The sequence below is a fragment of the Anabrus simplex genome, chromosome 1 (assembly GCF_040414725.1).
Source record: "Anabrus simplex isolate iqAnaSimp1 chromosome 1, ASM4041472v1, whole genome shotgun sequence".
NCBI lineage: Eukaryota > Metazoa > Arthropoda > Insecta > Orthoptera > Tettigoniidae > Anabrus > Anabrus simplex.
In genome coordinates this window covers 893,969,387-893,992,227 of record NC_090265.1, presented here as the reverse complement: position 1 = coordinate 893,992,227, position 22,841 = coordinate 893,969,387, and the positions used below count along the sequence as shown (strand labels likewise).

The 22,841-nt window shown below is 41.9% G+C and overlaps 1 protein-coding gene across 1 annotated transcript in view; it reads right to left on the bottom strand.

Annotated features, from left to right (window-relative positions):
• Positions 1-22,841, bottom strand: part of LOC136874513 (uncharacterized) — a 382,224-nt gene that overhangs the window by 341,948 nt on the left and 17,435 nt on the right. The window contains exon 2 of the mRNA XM_067148152.2: positions 16,814-16,948. Coding sequence (XP_067004253.2) covers positions 16,814-16,948 — 135 coding nt within the window. The remainder of the gene's footprint in view (positions 1-16,813; positions 16,949-22,841) is intronic.

Genomic DNA, 22,841 nt, shown 5'->3' with positions numbered 1-22,841 from the left:
ATGATGCCAGTCACTGTGGATTCGGCGAAGAAACAGGGCCCGTAAAGCTTGTCCTTTGACAGGGCGCAGAACACGTTGATCTTTGTGGAGTCGCGCACATGCTCGATTATCTCATGTGGGCGTTCTGTCCCCCAAATGCGCACGTTGTGACTGTTCACTTTCCCCAACACGTGAAACGTTGTTTCGTCGCTGAAGGTGAGTCTGTCACCAAAATCATCATTAGCTGCCATTGCAGCCTGCATGTCGGTGGCAAGTTGTGTGCGAACCTTCTTGTCACCATCTGTGAGCGCCTGCAAGAGTTGCTGTCTGTACGGTTTCACTCTCAGTTGCTTGCGAAGAATCCGCCACACAGTCGGTTGTGACATTTCCAGTTGCAGACTACCACGAATTGTCGATTTCCGCGGGCTGCGCTGAAACAACTCGAACACGTGAGACAGTGGCCTCTGACGGTCCCAGCCTTGCGGGTCGTTTGGGTGGACACAGACAACCCGTGCGCTCGAACCTTTTTATAACACTGCGTCCTGCGATCTGGCGCGTCCTTGTGAAAACGAGTGCAAAATTGCCGCTGAACAGTAGCCTCTGTTTTCGCAAATTATATCACATAAAACACCTTCTCGTTTCCTGCGAACGCCATTTTGAACACTTTTACACTTCCGCCGCTTAGCGGCCAACGGCGTCACCACAACATGCGCGCGCTTTATTTGACACAAATTGGAGAGTTTCTGTTTCCATACGTACATGATTCGGGCTCGCACATCTCATACAGCAACATCAAGATGTTATCCAACTGTGACACTGATTTATGAATAACCCTGTATATGCACGATATCACTCCATAACCATAGTTAAGAAGTGAAATTATGGATGTGGAAATGTTCTTACGGAACTCGAATATTTATCGTTGAGACAGGGTGGGAACGGTAGGAGGGGGAGTATTCATACTGATGAAATGAGAATTTATAAGCTAAGGAAAAGTAAAAGAGAAACGTGCAATTCTAGGTGTAGGCAACTTGATGGTTTTGACCTGGAAAGGGTGGCGCTGGTGCTGATGAGGAATTAAGAAAGTTATGTGGGGAACGACACGAAAAGGAGCGTTATTGTAGCGGGTGATTTCAATTGACCAAATGTTAACTGGGAAAGTAATGCGAATAACGAAAGGCATGACCAACACAGTTAATCTGGGAAAGAGGGGAGAACGATTTGGCGAAATTAGACCAGTTGAAAGGACAGAATGATAGAACACATCTTAAGACACCCGAACTTATTCAGTAAGTTGTCGAGGAAGTGTAGGTGATAAGAACGGTAGGTGTAGACCAAGGTATGAATATAACATGCAGATTAGAGTAGATGTAAGATTAGAGTGACCAGACGTTCTCGTTTATCCGGCCTTGTTCTCCTTTCTAGACCATTGTCCATGGTCCGGGTGGATTACTTAAAAAACCTGAAATGCCCTTTTCTTAGTGAATCTGCTTATTTTGGGGTAATCTGTTTTACTACTTCGTTCTTACAAGTATTGTTCACTACGCGACGGCATCATCGATATCGTATCGATATATAGAAATGTGACTATATATATATATATATATATAATTATTGTATTGTGGTAAGAGACGCTGTGTACTGCACGCTTCTCTCTCAGCAATACCCCGTCAGAACACTGCTATGTTAATGTGTGACAAGCGGCAGGAGATAACCGGGATTTGAAGGAAGCCTATTTAAAATGGATAGCGCTGAAAGTAACATAAATGATTGTGGTGCTGAAAAATGTATTCTGTATTTGGCTTTCAAGCTGGTGTGAAATCGTTTGATCAATTCTGCAATTTCAAACAATTCCGGAATGAGAGTAGTAATTACCCTGAATATAACACGTTATCTTGTAGTCAGAAATGGTAACAATTGATTTTAGTTCAGAGTTATTAAAACTTGCAGAATACATTTTTCTCTACCGGGGCACGATGCAAATGTAGAAGAAGTATTTTCATTGATCTCAGAACAATGGATTGATATAATAGGAACCGTTTCAAAGTAGAATCTGTGAAAATCCTCTTAATGGTTCACTGTAATGTAACTTACATGTGTATTTTTTAATGTTAGACACGCCAAAACTCCTGAAGGCAACTGAATCTTCAGAAAAGTACCAGAAAGGCGTGTAAATTAGTTTAATTGTTTACATTTACTGTTTAATTACTTTATAATATTTAAATGGGTAAATTTTGTTTATATACATGAAAATTAGAATATAAGTCTAAATTCAGACTCGCAATGGAGGATATTTGTGTCCTCTTTTTTCCGACATTGTCTTCCTTTTAAATCAGTTCTGTTCTCTTTTAAATCTATTTGCATTTGGTCACCCTACGCAGGATCAAGTATTTACGTAGACGTGAAAAGGTTAGCATAGTATAGAGTCGCATGGAGAGCTGCATCAAGCCAGTCTGTGGATGATGGCCCAAACAATAACTACCTACATCTTCTACAACATATCTACAAAGGCAGCGTGGTACTCTTAACTCATAATTGCAAACTATTGTAAGTTCACTACAGCTTTACAACAGACAAATATACAGTAGCTTTACTTATTCTGAGTACAAGACAAGTGTACGTAGATATGTTTAGTCACCGTACACATTTTAAGATCGTTCCAAGAAAGCCAATCCTCTGAAGTGAAATAAAAAATAATAATGCATAAAATAAAGTGCTGAAGCAACTCAACTTGAGATTCATTGCCTGTTCTGTTTACCAACGCACTTTATCTATCCCAAGTGTTTGACGTCACTTGATGACGAACGTGTGTGATTAACCACGTTTTGGAATCAGCGTTACACTCGAGGGACTTCTCTCATACATTCGAAAATAACTTCGATGCATAGGTCTTGTTCAGTGACCTTCAACACGAGTTCAGCGACTCGGAATTGCTCGTCCACTCCAGTGATCAAAGGCCGTTTGATATGCTGAAATGAGGTCACTATTTGATGAAAGGTGTAAAATGAATTCAGTTTGTGTCGCAAATATCTACTGTAACATGGGACTGGGAAACATTCAGCATTATGCAACATGGATTCACAACATTTCACTGCGGAATCCACTCTTCATATTTCTTTTTTTAATTAACTGTCACTCTTCGACGACGCTAAGATAGACGAGGTTTAGGACTGGGAAGGTAGCAGCTGGCATTTGCTTAGTGCGAAACTGCGAAACTAAGGAAACCTGACGTTCTCTGCCGTAAGATATTAAATTACTCTAATATATTTATGTTAAGTCCTCAGCCCGAAGGTTAGTTGGATCTCCAACAGCTCCACCATTTGTTGTCGCTCCTACTTCCTTGATGTTACATGAACTATAAGGGAAGGGGTTTGAATGAGAGTTAACGCTCGACTGGCGTTGTGGGGTCTTTAAAGATACCAGTGATTTTGTACAACCCTGGCGTTCCCTCTGTATTCCGTTCCGGCTATCGCCGTTCACTGTGACTGTTACTTAGTGCAAGATCAACTGCTATCTGGAGTTTTACCGTTTAGTAAATATTGGTTTTCTCAGGAACTTGATTTAAATATTGTGTGGTGCCGTTTACGACCCCACAACGGCGTTTGTGTTACGAAGTTTGCGTGACTTAACATTTTGTAAGTGTTCATATTTCATTCGAAGTGCGTGTTTGGTACTTTTTCTTCGTGTAAGCCTTGCTATGGCTTCCACATCTCGCCCTGGCATGTCAGTATGTGATCCTAGGGTCGCAGTGTTTTCGAGGAAGGTGCCGAAGGAAGTGACGACAGCGATCTCTGAGATGAAAATGATCCAGATTGCAATTCCAAGCACGACACGGATTCGGAACAAGAAGAAGGTGAAGAAGACGAAGAGGGAAGTTCCACTGACAACCTAAACGTCCATAACCAGCCGTCATTTTTCTCTGGTAGGAACAGGTAGAAGTGGTGAGCTACCGAACCAACAGGCAAGTGAGACGCCAAAGTCAGAACATTATTGTCAAACTTCCAACCGTTACGTGGTTGTGAAAATGACGTAAATGACTGTGAAATTCAAAAGTTTTATGAGTTTTGTATGGTATAATATTTAAATGTACTTTTGAATTTGCTTTGGAGCAATTGAGCATTTAAAATAAATTGTCAATTAAGTTTAATTCATGGAAGTGCGATTTTCTTTTAAAACCAGTGACGGTAAAACAATTAAACAATTGTGCGTTATCTCACAATCTATAATCAGTAAATAATTTCTCATTGTAGGTAATGCAAAAGATATGAGGAAATATAATTGACATGTATTTATTTTTGAAACTTAATTAAAGGTTGTTTGAGGTCATCCAATCTATGGTATCATTTTCGACCCCACAACGCCATTTGCGTACCAAAGTTTTTACAACGCCAGTCGAGGGTTAAATCAGAAAATAAACAATCAGTTTGACGTACGAAGTGAGAGTCGACAGTGGACTCTCCATTTTTTTACAATTTTTTTTACGTCTCATCGACACAGATAGGTTTTGCGGCGACGTTGGGATAGGAAAGGCCTAGGAATGGAAAGGAAGCGGCCGTGGTATTAATTAAGGTACAGACACAGCATTTGCCTTGTGTGAAAATGGGAAACCATGGGAAATCATCATCAGGGCTGCCGACAGTGGAGTTCGAATCCACTATCTCCAGGATGCAAGCTCACAGTTGCGCGCCCCTAACTGCACGGCCAACTCATCCGTTTCTCCAAAATTTAAAACTTTGAAAGATAACTTCAGTTTAAAAATGTAGTGAAGCACGGGTATCCTACTAGTATACTATGAAAACGAAAACCCAGGACTCACTGAGTTCAAATTTCGAACTACAGCTACTCACTGAGGAAGGTTTTGAAAAACTTCTACCCCTAAGGGGATGAACGGGGGTTAAACTTAGAAAAACAAATTTTCACTCTTCCGAAACTGTTCGCCGTCGAAAATGTTGAAAATTCCAATAATCGATTTTCCTGTGTACCCTAGATATTAAACGAGACAAAATTTGAAATAATTCACCCCTCCGATGGTTAAATATGGGTTAAGATCCTAAAACAAAAGTATGTACTCCAAAACCGTTTGACTAACGAACTTGAAATCTCACATTGTGGTTGCTCTTTTATGTGCTAAATATTGTTAAAGAAATACTTTTTAAATATTCCGCCCCTAAGGGGTGTAAAAGAGGGTTAATTAAGAAAAAATGGCATTTCCTGTGAAACCGTTCGATGTACGAGGTAGAAATGTCATATGTACCTCTTAGATATAAAATAATAAATGGTCTGAAAACAATCCACCCTTCAGGGGGTTAAATTGGGGGCTAAGATCCTAAAACAAATAATATATTCATTCCTCTAAACTTTTTAATGCACGAAGTCGAATTTCACTTAATGGTTGCTCTGTTATGTCCTAAGATGTTTAAAACAAACAGCAAAATAAAGATTAATTTCTCCGAAAACTTTTGTTGAAGTACGAGGTTGAAATTTCACATGAATATTGCTCTTGTATGGCTTAGATATTAAAGAAGAAATGGTCTTAAAGAAGAGGTCTGAATAGGAGTTAGATATGGTAGCAGAAATGTTCATTTCTCCACAACCACGACGTACGAAGTCAAATTTTCATATGATGGTCATTTCTACGACCTAAAGGATTTAAATGAGAGTATTCAACGCCGGTTGTTCTGTTATATCTTAGAAATAATTTAAAATATTTCACCCCAAGAACTGTAAATGGGGGTCAGTTCAGAACGCAAAAATATTTATTCATCCAAAGCCGTTTGATGTACGAAGTTGAAATTTCCATAATAATTATTATTTTATGTCCTACTAAGTTAAATGTGATACATTTAAAATTATTTCATCCCTAAGTGGTTTAACTGCAGGGCTAGTATAAAGGAAAAATAACTTAGTCATTCTTCAAAAACTGTTCAGTTAAAATTTCACATTATGGTCGCTTATACTGTATATCCTAGATATAAATACGAGAAGGTTTGAAAACATTTCACCTTGTCAGGTGTTTAAATGGGGGTTAAGACCCGAAAACAAAAGTATACATTCCTCCAAAATCTTCGAGGTACAATATTCACATTATGGTTGCTATTTTGTTTCCCATAAATAAGAAATATTTTTTAAAAGTTCACCCCTGAGGGGTTTAAATAGGGGTTGAGACCCGAAGACAAAAATATTCATTCTTCTAAAATCGTTTGAGGTACGAAGTCGAAATTCCACAATGTCCCTGATGTTAAATGTAAGAAATATTTTAAAATATTCCAATCGTAAAGGTTTGAAATGGGGTTGACTCCGAAAGCAAAAATATTCATTTTTCTGAAAGCGTTTGGCCTGCGAAACTTAAGATGTATTCTAGAGATTCCACCGACAGTGGGATCTCCAAATTGTAAATCTTTGCAAGAGAACCTTCGGTTTAAAATCGTTGCTTGCCGGGCTGAGTGGCTCAGACGGTTAAGGCACTGGCCTTCTAAGCCCAACTTGGCAGGTTCGATCCTGGCTCAGTCCGGTCGTATTTGAAGGTGCTCAAATACGACATCCCCGTGTCGGTAGATTTGCTGGCACGTAAAAGAACTCCTGCGGGACTAAATTCCGGTGCCTCGGCGTCTCCGAAGACCTTAAAAAAGTAGTTAGTGGGACGTAAAGCAAATAACATTATTATTAAAAATCGTTGCAAAGCACGGGTTTCTTGCTAATATTAATTAAATATAGATTAACTACTGAAAGTGCAAATGAAGGGGTCGGAAGTCATGTGCTGCTTGCAATAGAACGTGACCAAGGCAAGTGTATCGTTTATTGCTTTTCAGCACTCCTACAGCGTCGATTCTTCCTATCACACGAATGCACTTTTATTTTTAATTCGAGAGCTGATGACTAAGTCCATTCTAATCATCTGGGTTAAGTTCGTGGCTTGTCTATTATAAGTCAATGACTCCTTTCTGACATGTGTCAGAGCTATTAATTCTTATAACAAAAACCTTATAGAACTACTGTATTTCAAATTTATCAGAGTACTTATTTGAAAAAGGTTCATTCTTTCTAATTAGAATGTGTTCATTCTTTCTAATTAGAAGGTGATTAGGCGGGGGACCCACTAGTAAAGACTGTTTGGTTTGGTTTAGACCGATTGCTACGAAACTTGGCAGTATGATGAACTAAGACAACATAAACTTCTTCTTCTACTTCTTCTTCTTCTTCTTTATCTGTTTACCCTCCAGCGTCGGTTTTTCCCTTAGGACTCAGCGAGGGATCCCACCTCTACCGCCTCAAGGGCAGTGTCCTGGAGCTTCAAACTATGGGTCGGGAGATACAACTGGGGAGGATGACCAGTACCTCGCTCAGGCGGCCTTACTTGCTAAGCTGAACAGAGGCTTTGTGAGGGATGGGAAGATTGGAGTGGATAGGCAAGGAAGAGAGGAAGTAAGTTGCCGTGGCCTTAAGTTAGGTACTATCCCTGCATTTGTCTGGAGAAGAAGTGGGAAACCACGGAAAACCACCTCGAGAATGGCTGAGATGGGAATCGAACCCCCTTTACTAATTTGACCTCCTTAGGTTAAGTGGACCTCGTTCCAATCCTCGTACAACTTTTCAAATGTCGTGGCGGAGCTGGGAATCGAACCCGATCCTCTGGGAATGGCAGCTAATCACACTAACCACTACACCACAGAGGCGGACATTTGCATACGTAAAATAGAAATTGTTGCTGCAGTTTTAAAAGGAATGTGATGTTTCGAAGACATCGATTGCAATGAAATTTGGTAGGATGATCCAATAAGACTTCAGAATATCGCTGCAAGTGACACGCTCGAGTTGGGCCCCCGTTCAAAACATTCCCCTGCGAATTACCGTCGATCCTCGAAAGGTCGAGGTATAGTTGGGTCCCTGTTCAGTGGGGTAGGTTTCTCCATTTGTTAATGTTCGACCGCTTGTTTTCATTTCAATTTCCTTCTTAATATTAACAAGTATCAAAATTACATTTTAATATCAATTAAAGACAGTTATTGAAATTATTCCATCCCTATGTAACGATTACCATAATAGCATCTTAATTAAAACGTCCTTTTAACAAATATGCAGTAAGATTTAAAAACATGATTAAATCATTACTTAATCACTAAACCTAACCTAACCTTGTTTTGAGTACGGACTCTACACCGCATTTAAAACTTATTTTAACTGTATAATTTAAGTGATTTCTAAAAGTTGTGACTACTGGGGGGCAGTTTAATAGAGGCAATTCGACCCTCACTCCGAGCTGACCGTGGTCCCAACTTCCTCCGCTGCATGCTTGCCGTTGTTATGTAAGTTGTCAACAGCATGGCAAATTGTTTTCTATTATGGACGATACACAATAAAACCCTAATATGTTGATGTGTTACGTGTTACTGAAACAGGTCTGTAGAACGTGACATTCAGTTCGAGTTGTCATTTTCAGTAAAAGATGTTTCTATGTAATTTTAAAACAGTATATAGGGTGTTCGAGAGATACAATAAGTACAAATATTTCTTCTGTTGGTTATTAGTAAGGCCTTGAATACATGACGACCAAATAATGTATTTCATGAATAAGGAATGAAGTTGAAAATTTTATGTTGTGTGTTAGCTTTGCTCACATACAGTATATTACTTTACAGTGTTAAAACGTTCGCTTCTTGTACATAGAACCTTTTCATAAAACATGCATGAATACTACCTGGAAGTGTACATCATGGAGGCAATTCAACCCTCACTCCGAGCTGACCGTGGACCCAACTTCCCCCGCTGCATACCTACCGTTGTTATACAGGTCGTCAACACCATGGTAAAATGAGTGATTCTGAAGAGAACGGTACTTAGAACACATTACGCATGGTGGTATAAGGCGAGGGATAATCAGAGCTACTGCCTACCTCACAAACATCTCACTCTACATCTCTTTCTTCTTTCATAATTAGTTTACCTTCCAGGGTTGGTTTTTCCCTCCGACTCAGCGAGGGACCCCACCTCTACCACCCCAAGGGCAGTGTCCTGGAGAGTCAGACTTTGGGTCGAGGAGATAAAACTGGGAAGGAGGACTAGTACCTCGCCCAAGCAGCCTCACCTGCTATGCTGAACAGGGGTCTTGCAGAGGGGATGAGAAGATTGGAAGGGTTAGGCAAGGAAGAGGGAAGGCCGTGGCCTTAAGTTAGGTACCATCCCGGCATTTTCCTGGAGGAGAAGTGGGAAATCACGCTAACCACTACACCACAAAGGCGGACTAAATAAATAAAAATACTCTCATCAAATAAGCTCTAGTTCTTCTTGTAGACATCTCGAAAATGTAATAATTAATGCTATTGTTTTTACGTTCGTTCGTAATCTGTTTACCCTCCAGGGTCGGTTTTTCCCTCGGACTCAGCGAGAGATTCCACCTCTACCGCCGCAGTGTCCTGGAGATTCAGACTTTGGGCCGGGGATACAACTGGGGAGAATGACCAGTACCTCGCCCAGGCGGCCTCACCTGCTATGCTGAACAGGGGCCTTGTGGAGGGATGGGAAGATTGGATGGGACAGGCAAGGAATAGGCCGTGGCCTTAAGTTAGGTACCATCCCGGCATTTGCCTGGAAGAGAAGTGGGAAACCACGGAAAACCACTTCAAGGATGGCTGAGGTGGGAATGGAACCCACCTCTACTCAGTTGACCTCCCGAGGCTGAGTGGACCCCGTTCCAGCCCTCGTACCACTTTTCAAATTTCATGGCATAGCCGGGAATCGAACCCAGACCTCCGGGGGTGGCAGCTAATCACGCTAATCACTACACCACAGAGGCGGACATTGTTTTTATGACCCACTGAATACTCTTACGGTTCTCGGAGACGCTGAGGTGCCAGCAATTAGTTCCGCGGGAGTTCTTTTACGTGCCAGTAAATCTATCGACACGAGGCTGACGTATTTGAGCACCTTCAAATACCACCGGACTGACGTGAGCCAGGATAAAATCTGCTAAGTTGGGACAGAAGGTCAGCGTCTCAACCGTCTGAGCCACTCAGCCCGGTTCATTAAAGTTTTGCAATGATGTGAAGATTTAGAGGTTGATAGAAATACAGGCGTAATTTCTCTTACGTAACTTGACGGGTACACAAGGTAAAGTTCATGAAGTAGCTTAAAGACATAACCCTACTTCTGACGTGCGCTATACCTGTAATAGTTGAACCATATTATTATGTAAGAAGGTCATGGCATGGCACAAAAGAGCAGGAACATTACTGCAGGTGTATGATATATCATCCGTTACAAGCAACGTGTATAAGAACGAAAAGAAATGCGTCCATTCCTTTTTCTTCCTTCCTTTAACAATGTTATAGATATTGTAAGAAAATATAATACTCTTCCAATAATGGAAATAGATATCCATCAGTCATGCAATAAGAGTGTCTAAAATGAATATATAGTAGTTTCATCTTTGAACTAAGAAGAACGGACTTCTTAAAATACAGTAAGCCCCAGACACTTCAGCTACCAAAGTAAAGAACTACGGCAAGCTATCTCGTGAAATGTGATGTATGTAACTATATGTGATATTAGTGAAGGCTTTTTTACACATTCGGTTTCCATCCGATTATTCTTTTCGCAATTGGTTTCACGTCGCACGACACAGCTAGGTCTTATGGTGACGATGGGATAGGAAAGAGCTAGGAATGGAAAGGAAGCGGCCGTGGCCTTAATTATGGTACAGCTGGTGTAAAAATGGGAAAAACTACGGAAACCATCGACAGGGCTGAGACAGTGAGGTTCGAACCCACTGCTTGCCGAATGCAAGCTGATAGCTGTGTGCCCTAACCACACGGCCAACTCGCTCGGTACAACCAATTAATGACTACTTAAAAGCTGAACATGAATGAAGCCTTCACATTGGAATTGGCGGATTCCAGTATTAACGGATCCAATGAATGCAATAGAAAAGCAACTAGGCTATCTATTGAGCATGATTCCATAATATTTCTGCACTATGTCACTCCATGTCGTACGATGTCGGCATGTAAAAGATATCCGGCAACACATTTGGTGTTTACCCGATAAAATTCATTACAGAACTAAGCCATAGACTCCCAAGAGAGATTCGATTAACTCTGCCATCTAGTGGGTCTAGAATAAAACGGTAAGTCGAAATTGTCGAGCAATAAACCAGATGACGTCAAATAAAAATGCTTGTACGCGGTAGCTGAAGCCATACGATTGCTATCATTTTATTTGTATCCGCCATGAACTTTGTGTCGTGTCGTCCTCGCTGTCGGTTACGAAGAAGTAAAACACTTATCTGCTTTTCAGTACATATTAACTAGATATTCATCTTCGTAGATTTCTGTAGTTAAGTCTAAAATAAGAGCGGCTGTACGCGTACTTAGCACCATCATGTCTCACTGGCGACTGCTAGGTTCAGTAAGTTATAGTAATGAAAGTGGATGGACGGTCCGGTACTGAACAACAATATACTGTAGCTTCATTCCTCCTTTGCTCTGGGACTGGCGGTCCCGGAACAAGCTGTCGAATTAAGCAAAACTAAATGCCCGTTGGGACTTCACAAACTTGTCCGGAGTGGTAATGCCTTTCATAGCATGCCGGCTTTATCGATTAACGCCGTTTACAGTGACTGTAATATGGCGGCATATCCTCCTGTTCCAAAGAGTGAAATTTTATTTGATCCTGAAAAGGACCGTTTTTATCCGATGTTACGTAGAGAAGTTGGACTACGACGTGATGGTCTGTAGGCAGAAAATAGGTATCTGCATATTAAGAGTAACAAGTTTTCGAAATGTTGACTAATTTACAGTGTTCATTTAACTTTTGACCATTACAGAGCACGTGCTATACATTTTAATTCGACCGTACTTCTTTCTTTCTTTCTTTCTTTTTTTCTTTCTTTCTTTCATTCTTAATCCGTTTACCCTCCAGGGTTAGTTTTTCCCTCGGGCTCAGCGAGGAATCCCACCTCTACCGCCCCATGGGCAGTGTCCAGGAGCATGAGACTATAGGTCGGGGATACAACTGGGGACGAGGAAGCGGGTGTGGCCGTAAATGAGGTAATATTCCGGCATTTTCCTGGAAGAGAAGTGAGAAACCATGGAAAACCACTTCGAGGATGGCTGAGGTAGGAATCGAATCTTCAGCCCTCGTACCACTTTTCAAATTTTTGGAAGAGTCGGGAATCAAACCGGGGTCACCGGGGGTGGCAGCTCATCACACTAACCACTACATCACAGGGGCGGACTCAACCGTACTTTCTCCATAAATTAGCAACAATTCAACGTACTTTTCATAGGAATACATCGTGAGGAAATTAGTAAGTGCTGTGATGTGACTGGATAGGTGTGGATTATTATTTGTGTGCGTTGGACTCGATAGGTTGTGGATTCGAATCCCATGCTGGCCATTCTGAAAATGGTTTTGCTCGGTTTCCCATTTTCACAACCAGACGAATGCCGGGACGGTACCTTAATAAAAGACCAAGGCCGATTTCATTCCCTTAGGGGAAAGACGCCAAATCAGAGCGCACTCCTTAAAACCAATGGCAAAAAAATTATTATTATTATTATTATTATTATTATTATTATTATTATTATTGTATCCCCGCTAAAATAGAGCATACCGAGCGAGTTGGCCGTGTCGTTAGAAGCGCACGGCTGTGAGCTTGCATCCGGGAGATAGTGGGTTCGAATCCCACTGTCGGCAGCCCTGAAGATGGTTTCCCGTGGTTTCCCATTTTCAGACCAGGCAAATGCTGGGGCTGTGGGATTCGAACGCATTATCTCCCGGATGCAAGCTCACAGCTGCGCGCCGCTAACCGCACAGCAGGTATACACATGGTAAAGACTGTTCGATAATGGTTTTGTGCAACTTGAGTAAGAGTTCAAAGTTGCATTGTGCATAGCAAATTCACCTTATCTCAACCTGATTGAGCTTATAATAGAATGTCTCACACTTACAGCTTCCCTCACATTAGCTCCAACCTCGTAAAATAGTATACATCAGCCTAACGAAATGTTCTCATGGATACAGCGGGAAGATATCATGGATTTACTAATATTATGATGAAATATTGTATCGAAGTCTTCCAGGAGAGATTTTTGCAACACGTGGAGTAATCTGTTTTTGTTCGATTCTCTTACGTCTCCTTCAAGAGAGCACTGTTTAGGGATTGGTGTTTTTATGGACAGTCAAAGATACGAAAACGGTGTCAGAACAGGCTTTGAACATGAACTGAAACGCGCGTGTTGACGTCGTTTCAGAACCTTAAAAATGATAGAAGTTTCTTCTTTTTTTACGTCGCACCGGGATAGGAAAGGAGTAGGAGTTGGAAGGAAGCGGCCGTGGCCTTAACTAAGGTACAGCCCCAGCATTTTCCCGGTGTGAAAATGGGAAACCACGGAAAACCATCTTCAGGGTTGCCGACAGTGGAATTCGAACCCACTATCTCCTGGATGCAAGCTCACAGCTGCGCGCCCCTAACCGCACGGCCAACTCGCTCGGTTTAGAAGTTTCTAATGGCTCCAATGGCGCGACGAGTGCACACGTTGCCTGAGTAAGCATATGCGTTCTGTGTCGGACTCGGCCGGTTTTTATTAATGACCGACTTACCGTTTTCGTCGCTGCTTTCAGTGGTATTGATTTTTGTTATCTCTTCTTTTTGGAGGCAATGTTTTCGAAGCAACAGACAATTTTGATGACTTTTAAAAAAATCAAAATTTTGCTCTTAACTTTTTTCTAACACGTCCGGAGTCTTTTAATTTAAGCCCTCAGCCATCCCACTATGTTTTCTACTTTAAACGTTATAGTACTTTATAATAATAATAATAATAATAATAATAATAATAATAATAATAATAATAATAATAATAATAAGAACGGCGTATGGCCTCCGGAGAGGCCTGGTGCTGGTCTTTTTCTCGTAGACGGCCTATTAGGTGACCTGCATGTCTGTGAAGATGGGGGCCCTACCTAGGATGATTTTTAATGCTGAATAGGTCACACACACCCAGCCCCCGAACCATTGGAATTAACCAATTAAAGTTAAATCCCCGCCCGGCCGGGAATCGAACCCGAGACCTTCTGGACCAAAGGCCAGCGCGCTAACCATTTAGTCATGGAGCCGGACATAGCGCTTCATAATTTCGGACTAATGGTCTTTGTAGTCTAAATTTGTGTTCACGTCACATCTATAAATATTAAATCGAACGAAACGTTTTTATTGTACGGAGACTATTGATGTATAGAATTCTGTTTTTGCCATTGGGATAGGATATAAACGAAGGAAGCTATACGAGTTTGAAGTTACTTATTTTCATAACCTTGCCAGAGTAGATGTGGGGGGAGGGGGCTACAGTAGGACAGAGGGAATACATGTTTTAAATGACGTAAACACATCACAAAGCTTTCAAAAACACTTTTGAATATTCATTTATGGACATTTTCATCAAAAGTATTAGCATAGTTATCTCTCCAGAATTCCAGTAACAGTGCAAAAATAAGGAGACCTTGTTTTAATCTTAACGTTGAAGGGCAAGGAGCACGTGAACAATGATAAGACATTTCAGTGGCACACTTTGTTATAAACTTCATCTGGGGACGTTTTTCCTAGTCACGTAAGGTAGAAGACGTTATATAATATGGCTTATTTTAGGAATCTGTTTCTATACGCAAAAGGCTTCTACGATACCTCAGGAGAGTATTTCGAATGACTAGAAACGTATGTATGTATGTATGTATGTATGTATGTATGTATGTATGTATGTATGTATGTATGTATGTATGTATGTATGTATGTATGTATGTATGTATGTATGTATGTATGTATGTATGTATGTATGTATGTATGTATGTATGTATGTCACAGAACAGCGATTTATTATTTCAAGTGGCAAATATTCGTAATAACATACGATGAATAATTTAATTGGTTTGATTTTCCACTAACTACTTTTACCATATTTGGAGACGCAGAAGTACCGGAATTTTGTCCTGATGGATTATTTTACGAGCCAACAAATCTACTGTCACGAGGCTAGCATACTCGATCGCTAGGGAAACCACGGAAAACCACTTCGAGGATGGCTGAGGTGGGAATCGGACGCCCCCCCCCCCCCACACCTACTCAGTTGACCTCCGAGACTGAGTGGACCCCGTTCCAGCCCTCGTACCACCTTTCAAATGTCGTTGCAAAGCCGGGAATCGAACCCGGGCCTCTGCGGATGGCAGCTAATCACGCTAACCACTACACCACAGAGGCGGACATAATTAATAACATACTAGGAGATAATTTACGGGGAGGCCAAGAAAGCAGCCCTATCTTTAAAAACAAGAACAAAGGGAGAAACGTGTGATGTGGGCTATGGAACACAGAACCTGGACTGATGTAGGAGTCAGCCAAGACACCCACATTTCCATATTTGGCAGTGGTGATGTAAAATACATGCGTACTCGACCTGGCGAAGATTTGGTACCCGAATACACAACCGCTACTATGAAGCACCCTGTCAGTGTGATGGTGGGCATCCATCGCACGATATGGTGTTGATTGACTACATGTGGCAGACGGTACAATAAATGCCAAGAGATACCAGACTGAGATCCTGGGAGCAAATCTGCTGCTTTCCATCAGCCAGTGCCTCTTTCAACAAGATGGGGCACCATGGCAGACAGCAAAACAGCGTGTAATGGTTGAAAGATCATCATATTAATGTTTTGCCATGGCTTGGGAACAGTCCTATCTTAATAAAATAAAATTTTAAAAAATAAAAAAAGGGGAAAACGTGTGATGTGGCTATTGAACAACAGAAAACCTAGGGCCCAGGGTGAAAATGCTTGTTTCGCGCCAAAATACCAGCAATAAAAAAAGGGAACTTGTGGAAACTATTATCCATGTTTGGTCCAGGATCATAACCACAGAACATCCTCAAAGGTTAGTTGATTCCATGCCTCGCAGAATCGAAGCAGTTGTAAAAGGTAAGGGATTTCTTACAAAATATTGATAAACTGTGACATTGTAGAAATTATGTCCAGTTTGTGACTTTTGCTAGAGCCTCAGTGGCTCAGGCGGCAGCGCGTCGACCTCTCACTGCTAGGTCCCGTGGTTCAAATCGCGGTCACTCCATGTGAGATTTGTGCTGGACAAAGCGGAAGCGGGACAGGTTTTTCTTGAGATACTTCGGTTTTCCCTATCATCTTTCATTCCAAGAACACTCTCCAATATAATTTCATTTCGTTTGTCAGTCATTAATCACTGCCCCAGAGGAGTGCGACAGGCTTAGGCAGCCGGCACAATTCCTATCCTCGCCGCTAGATGGGGCTTCATTAATTTCTTTCCGAACCGGTCGAATGACTGGAAACAGGCTGCGGATTTTCATTGCGACTTTTACTGTTTTATACTGCGTAATTAAGGCTGTTTCTTTTCCAGAAACAGATAGGTAGCAGATTTAAAAACATGATTCCGAAAAAAAGGAGGTGCTGTGCGAACGTACACCGGCAGATACTAAAATGCATGCTAATACTTCGGTTTTTGGTGCTCTTTTTAGGAAAACAGAGTTAGAACTGCGCCTCTGGGCAGCGATTGAATGCATGTATAAAGTTTTAATGTACCTACTGCAGCTCTGTTAGTTCGCATGATTAAATGTGTCTGATCTATTATCGCTTATCACTTCTTGGCACTTTAAATGTTAGTAATATTCAGATACTTGCTACCTATCACTAAAATGCTTGAGTCATATTTAGGTCATATTTAGCTAATTTTTAAGGCCTATTTGCTTTCATATTATGTATTCTTTAGGTCATAAACTTTCAAACCCTCAAGAGAAATGTGTAAGTAAGCGTGGGAACTCACCAGAGCCACGTTGGTTGTTGTGATTCCACCATCCACCTCACAGAGGTAGCAGGCTGGCACAAACCCTTCGCTAATTCCGTCTGCAGACAGCGCGCGTACCGCCCACCAGTGAGGGTTCTCATCCTTGCTCAGCACCTGCAAAACATAAACATATTTCCGCAATTACTCGGTGAAAGTCGCTTTAGGCGGTCATCCAATATTACTTCACCGAATGGCCGTGAAACTAAAAGCCATTTAAAAGCATAGATAGCACATGGAAGGTGATGGAATAATTCAACCTACAAGAAGTCATGGGCGAGTTGAAATAAAGTTTATTTTTTAAATGTACCTTGTGTAAACGAAGGGCATTGCACCACGGTGCGAAATCGTGGGGGGCGGAGGGAAGGGAGCCCCCGCCGACGATTTTATCTCAAAGGTTCCTAAAATTGTCCGGGGGGATTCCTTCATTATAAAATAATAAGGAAAATGTATAGCATATATATTAGTTAGATTAATGATTTTTACTGTGCGTATTTTCATAAAACCATCAGCAGTAACTCACATAATATGTGTAGAAATAACAGAATGACTGCTAGACATTGAGCGATGAAAGAACGTAGCAGTGGAAACTCTCCTCACCTTATCATTGCTCTAAGTAGCTCCTGTACTTCTTGGAGTGGATGTATTTCCGATGATAATAATACTAATGGCGTGTATCCTCCGGAGAGGCCTGGTGCGGGTCTTTTTCTCGTAGACGGCCTATTAGGCGACCTGCATTTCTGTGAGTATCAGGGCCCTACCTAGGATGATTTCTAATGTTGAATACGTCACACACACCCAGCCCCAGAGTCATTGGAATTTAACCAATTAAGGTTAAAATCCCCGACCCGGGACCCTCTGGACCAAAGGCCAGCACGGTAACCATTTAGCCATGGAGCCGGACAATTTCCGATAGGTAACCAGTTGGACAATATTCAATTAAGGAGTGTACAAACTGACAAAGTTGTTCAGTCTGCTCATAATCCTGCTAGATGAAGGTTCCAGTAATAAAGCAATAAATCAGGACATCGCGCCTCGTCTGGCCTTTCTTAAGAAAGAGACAGTCTCGTATAAACTTATCACCCGATTGGAATAACTTTATAATGTTCATCATTCTTGTTATAACAACAGAATTTTTTTTTTTGCTAGTGGCTTTACGTCGCACCGATGCAGATAGGTCTTATGGCGACGATGGGATAGGAAAGGCCCAGGAGTTGGAAGGAAGCGGCCGTGGCCTTAATTAAGGTATAGCCCCAGCATTTTCCTGGTGTGAAAATGGGAAACCACGGAAAACCATCTTCAGGGCTGTCGACAGTGGGATTCGAACCTACTATCTCCCGGATGCAAGCTCACAGCCGATCGCCTCTACGCGCACGGCCAATTCGCCCGGTACAACAGAATTCAAACAAAAAGATTTAATATTTACATTTTTTGGGGGGTGGAGGGGACAGGGAAATAATATACCCCCTCCCACGCCGGGTACTGCCTGACATCAACATTCATAGGTAAGCCCTATGATCCTTCTCCCCCTCCCCCCCCCCAACCCCCACCATACAATTTCTTTCTGATTTCGCATCGTGCATTGCACCTCAGTTGAAGTCAACAGGGGTCGATCCTGATGAAACTGGAAAAGGTTTATTTACATGCTGGTATTTAGAAATACTAACACTGTTCGTTGTAATACAGAAATTCGATTATTCGGACCTACTATAATAAGTGAAATAATCATTGCAGTATTTTAATCACAAGCTTCAAAATCCTGAACGCTGTCTTAGATCATCGCCCTTCAAAATCTCACTAATGCATCTCTGCTGGGTTTGAACCCGCGATCTTAGGATCAAGCAGATCGACACGCTACCACCGATTCATAGCGAGAAATAATTCATCACTGGTTCTAATTTATGGGTTCACGTCAGCTTCAACTACGATAGATTGATGAAAGTTAAAACTCAAGAAACTTAATGCTGTTAAGAGGAAAGTACTGTATAGGACCCAGATTCTTATGTAATTCCATTCCTCTACTTGTAGACATCTGAGAATGAAATATATTGGCAGAGTGTCGTTCTGATATGTTATACCTATGTACATGTTTTTACATATTCTCAGTAATATTACACATTTTACATATTATGTGAAGAAGGAAACATTTCGTGAATATCTAGGTAATAATTCATTTTTTAATTGTGTCAGCGTCCGACCCTGTGGTGTAGTGGTTAGTGTGATTAGCTGCCACCCCCGGAGGGCCGGGTTCGATTCCCGGCTCTGCCACGAAATTTGAAAAGTGGTACGAGGGCTGGAACTCAGCCTTTGGAAGTGAAATGATTCGATTCCCATCTCAGCCATCGTGGAAGTGGTTTTCCGTGGTTTCCCACTTCTCCTCCAGGCAAATGCCGGGATGGTACCTAACCTAAGGCCACGGCCGCTTACTTCCCTCTTCCTTGTCTATCCCTTCCAATCTTCCCATCCCTCCAACAAGGCTCCTGTTCAGCATAGCAGGTGAGTCCACCTGGGCGACGTATTAGTCATCCTCCCCAGTTGTATCCCCCGACCCACTGTTTCACGCTCCAGGATACTGCCCTTGAGGCGGTAGAGGTGGGATCCCTCGCTGAGTCCGAGGGAAAAACCAACCCTGGAGGGTAAAAAGAAGAAGAAGAATTGTGTCAGCTCGTTGAATTTTCAGACAATAGTAAAATTATTGGCAAATTTCTCATATACAGGGTGATTCTAAAATATTTTTGCAAACTTTGGGGGCGGGTTCCTTACACCAAAAGAAGAAAAATGTTCATTTTAAGCATGACCCCAAATCCTCCGTTTTCGATTTATTAAAGTTCAAAATGTTATTAATGAAAGAAATGTTAAAGTGGCGCAATAATCTGTTTTTGGTGTTGACATTTCCAGCTTGTCAGAAAGTGTTCAGCACCTAAGCTCGAAATGCCCTCCTCTTTGCGTTTTGTTGCTAAGCCACGATGTATTGTTACGGTTACCACATCAAACTTTTTAAATACAGAACTTTCTTTCAGAAAATGCCAGACTTCTGATTTTTAAATTAGGTCGAAATATAAGTCCGCCTCTGTGCCGTAGTGGTTAGTATAATTAATTGCCACCCTCACCCCCGGAGGCCTGGGTTCGATTCCCGGCTCTGCCACGAAATTTGAAAAAAAAGTGTTACGAGGTCTGGAACGGAGTCCACTCAGCCTCGGGAGGTCAATTGAGTAGAGGGGTGTTCGACTCCCACCTCAGCCATCCTAGAAGTGGTTTTCCAATTCTTCTCCAGGCAAATGCCGGGATGGTACCTAACTTAAGGTCACGGTCGCTACCTTCCCTCTTCCTTGTCTATCCCTTCCGATCTTCTCATCCCCCCATAAGGTCCCTGTTTCAGTATAGCAGGAGAGGCCGCCTGGGCGAGGCACTAGCGCTCTTTCCTAGTTGTATCTCCGACCCAAAGTCTTACGCCACTGCCCTTTAAGCGGTAAAAGTGGGATTCCTCACCGAGTCCGAGGGAAAACCAACCCTGGACGGTAAATGGATTTAGAAAGAAAGAAAGAAAGAAAGAAAGACGAAATATATCGACTAATATCTAGCATTCATTTTTATTTATTTTATGTGCAATCCATAGAAATGTAAGATAGATGATGACACATTATATGAGATGCCTCTGTTGCCTGCCCTTACTTATTGGTAGAAGAATGTCAGGGCTAAATATGACGTAACTACTTTGTTTAAATGCTTTTCGCTATTAATATGTCTTTCAAGATCACTAGCATCTTTATGTCTAAACGCCACAGAACGATTACAAATGCCGTACTTTGCCTCAATTTCATTACGCTCAACTTTAAAATACGAAAAGAAAAAATATATTTCCTTCTTCAACCTTCACTTTCACCACTTACAGCTTTATAGACATGTTCGTTTTATTGTTTTATTTGAAGATACCGTAAGATATTTGAAAACTAGTAGGCAACACGAAACAGTACCTTATACAGAGAGGACACAATACATTGCATTTCTTTCATTAGCATACAAACCCACACTGCACAAACAGCGAGTGACTGATGTAAGATTGGAATCATGAAGCAAGAGGTCGAGGTGATGGTAAATCTCTGAGCGGGACCTTTTTAACTTCAAAACGCACATGGCTGTTACTATTTAATGCCGAATAATGAAAAAAAAAAATACGTCGGGCGTATGAACAAATGATAAATAGTTGGACATGTCGAGCTATTGCTGGATAGATGGTAAGCTTAAACATTGTCGGCTCTGTGCTCGTGATATACAGCATATATATAGCCTGCATGTGTGTTTGTTGTTGCTGTAGGCTATAAATGCTTTGATCTGAATGATTCAGAATACAGCCCGACGTTGTTATACAAACACAGTCACCCTCAGTGACACATTTAAGATGAAGTGTGGGGACTCTAAAGCTGTTTCTGCTATCTCGAGTGAGTTGGAACCTCTGACCGAGCTCGATAGCTGCAGTCACTTAAGTGCGGCCAGTATCCAGTATTCGGGAGATAGTAGGTTCGAACCCCACTGTCGGCAGCCCTGAAGATGGTTTTCCGTGGTTTCCCATTTTCACACCAGGCAAATGCTGGGGCTGTACCTTAATTAAGGCCACGGCCGCTTCCTCCCCACTCCGAGCCCTTCCCTGTCCCATCGTCGCCATAAGACCTATCTGTGTCGGCGCGACGTAAAGCAACTAGCAAAAGGAACCTCTGCTCCAAGACATACAAGCATCACTTTAAACCAGCTCTCACGGACTAGATCATATCCGTGATGAAACATTGATCATGCACAGCTTTTCTTTCTGCTAGTGGTTTAACATCGAAGGTTTTCGGCGACGCAAGGATAGGGACGGGCTAGAAAAGGGAAGGAAGGGGCCGTGGTCTTAATTAAAGTACAGTCCTAGCAGTCATGAACGTAGGTTTTCATGGCTCATTGTATTAACGTAAATAAATAAATGAATACTGGATTAAAGTAATTTACAGGCGCGATGACCTTCGCCTGGTCAAAGAGGATTTCATGGTCTGTACTCTAGAAATGTCATTCTTTCATCCTCCACGGATAATGCCATAAGCCAGTCTGCCATAAAAAAACATTTCTACAGTACAGACCATGAAATCCTCTTTGACCAGGCGAAGGTCATCGCGCCTGTAAAAGACTTCTATGCTCGACTGCTAAGAGAAGCCGTAGAGATAGCGCTGCGCTCAAATAACATCATCAACAGGGAAGACGGTTTCAAGTTATCAAACACATGGAGACCTGTACTGCAGAAATACATGCATAACACCACCATGGAACAGCGGGACGCGCTCACGAAACTGTCGACAGAGGACAGTGAATCACAGCACGACGATCCTTGAGTCCAATTAGTGGGGTAGGCCGTGGATAGTACGGTCATGACTTCCACGTTTCTTTGAATTTCTTTGCTCACTGTCGGAAGCAGAACTTAACATGCCCTGTTGAAGGCCAATGCAATTTGGCTGAAAGCTCGGCTTCATTAAATAAATATAGTATTTATTTATTTATTTATTTATTTATTTATTTATTTATTTATTTATTTATTTATTTACATTAATCCTAGCAGTTGCTTGGCGTGAAAATGGGAAAACATGGAAAGCCATCTTAAAGGCTGCCGACGGTAAGATTCGAACTCATCTCCCGAATGCAAGCTCGCAGCTACACGGCCCTAATCACACGGCCAACTGGCTTGGTGCACAGCGTGTTAAAGGAGGACATTAACTTTTAAGTAGCAGACAAGTTTATAAATAAAGTCTAGTTACCGAGCTCGATAGCTGCAGTCGCTTAAGTGCGGCCAGTATCCAGTAATCGGGAGATAGTGGGTTCGAACCCCACTGTCGGCAGCCCTGAAGATGGTTTTCCGTGGTTTCCCATTTTCACACCAGGCAAATGCTGGGGCTGTACCTTAATTAAGGACACGGTCGCTTCCTTCCCATTCCTAGGCCTTTCCCATCCCATCGTCGCCGTAAGACATATCTGTGTCGGTGCGACG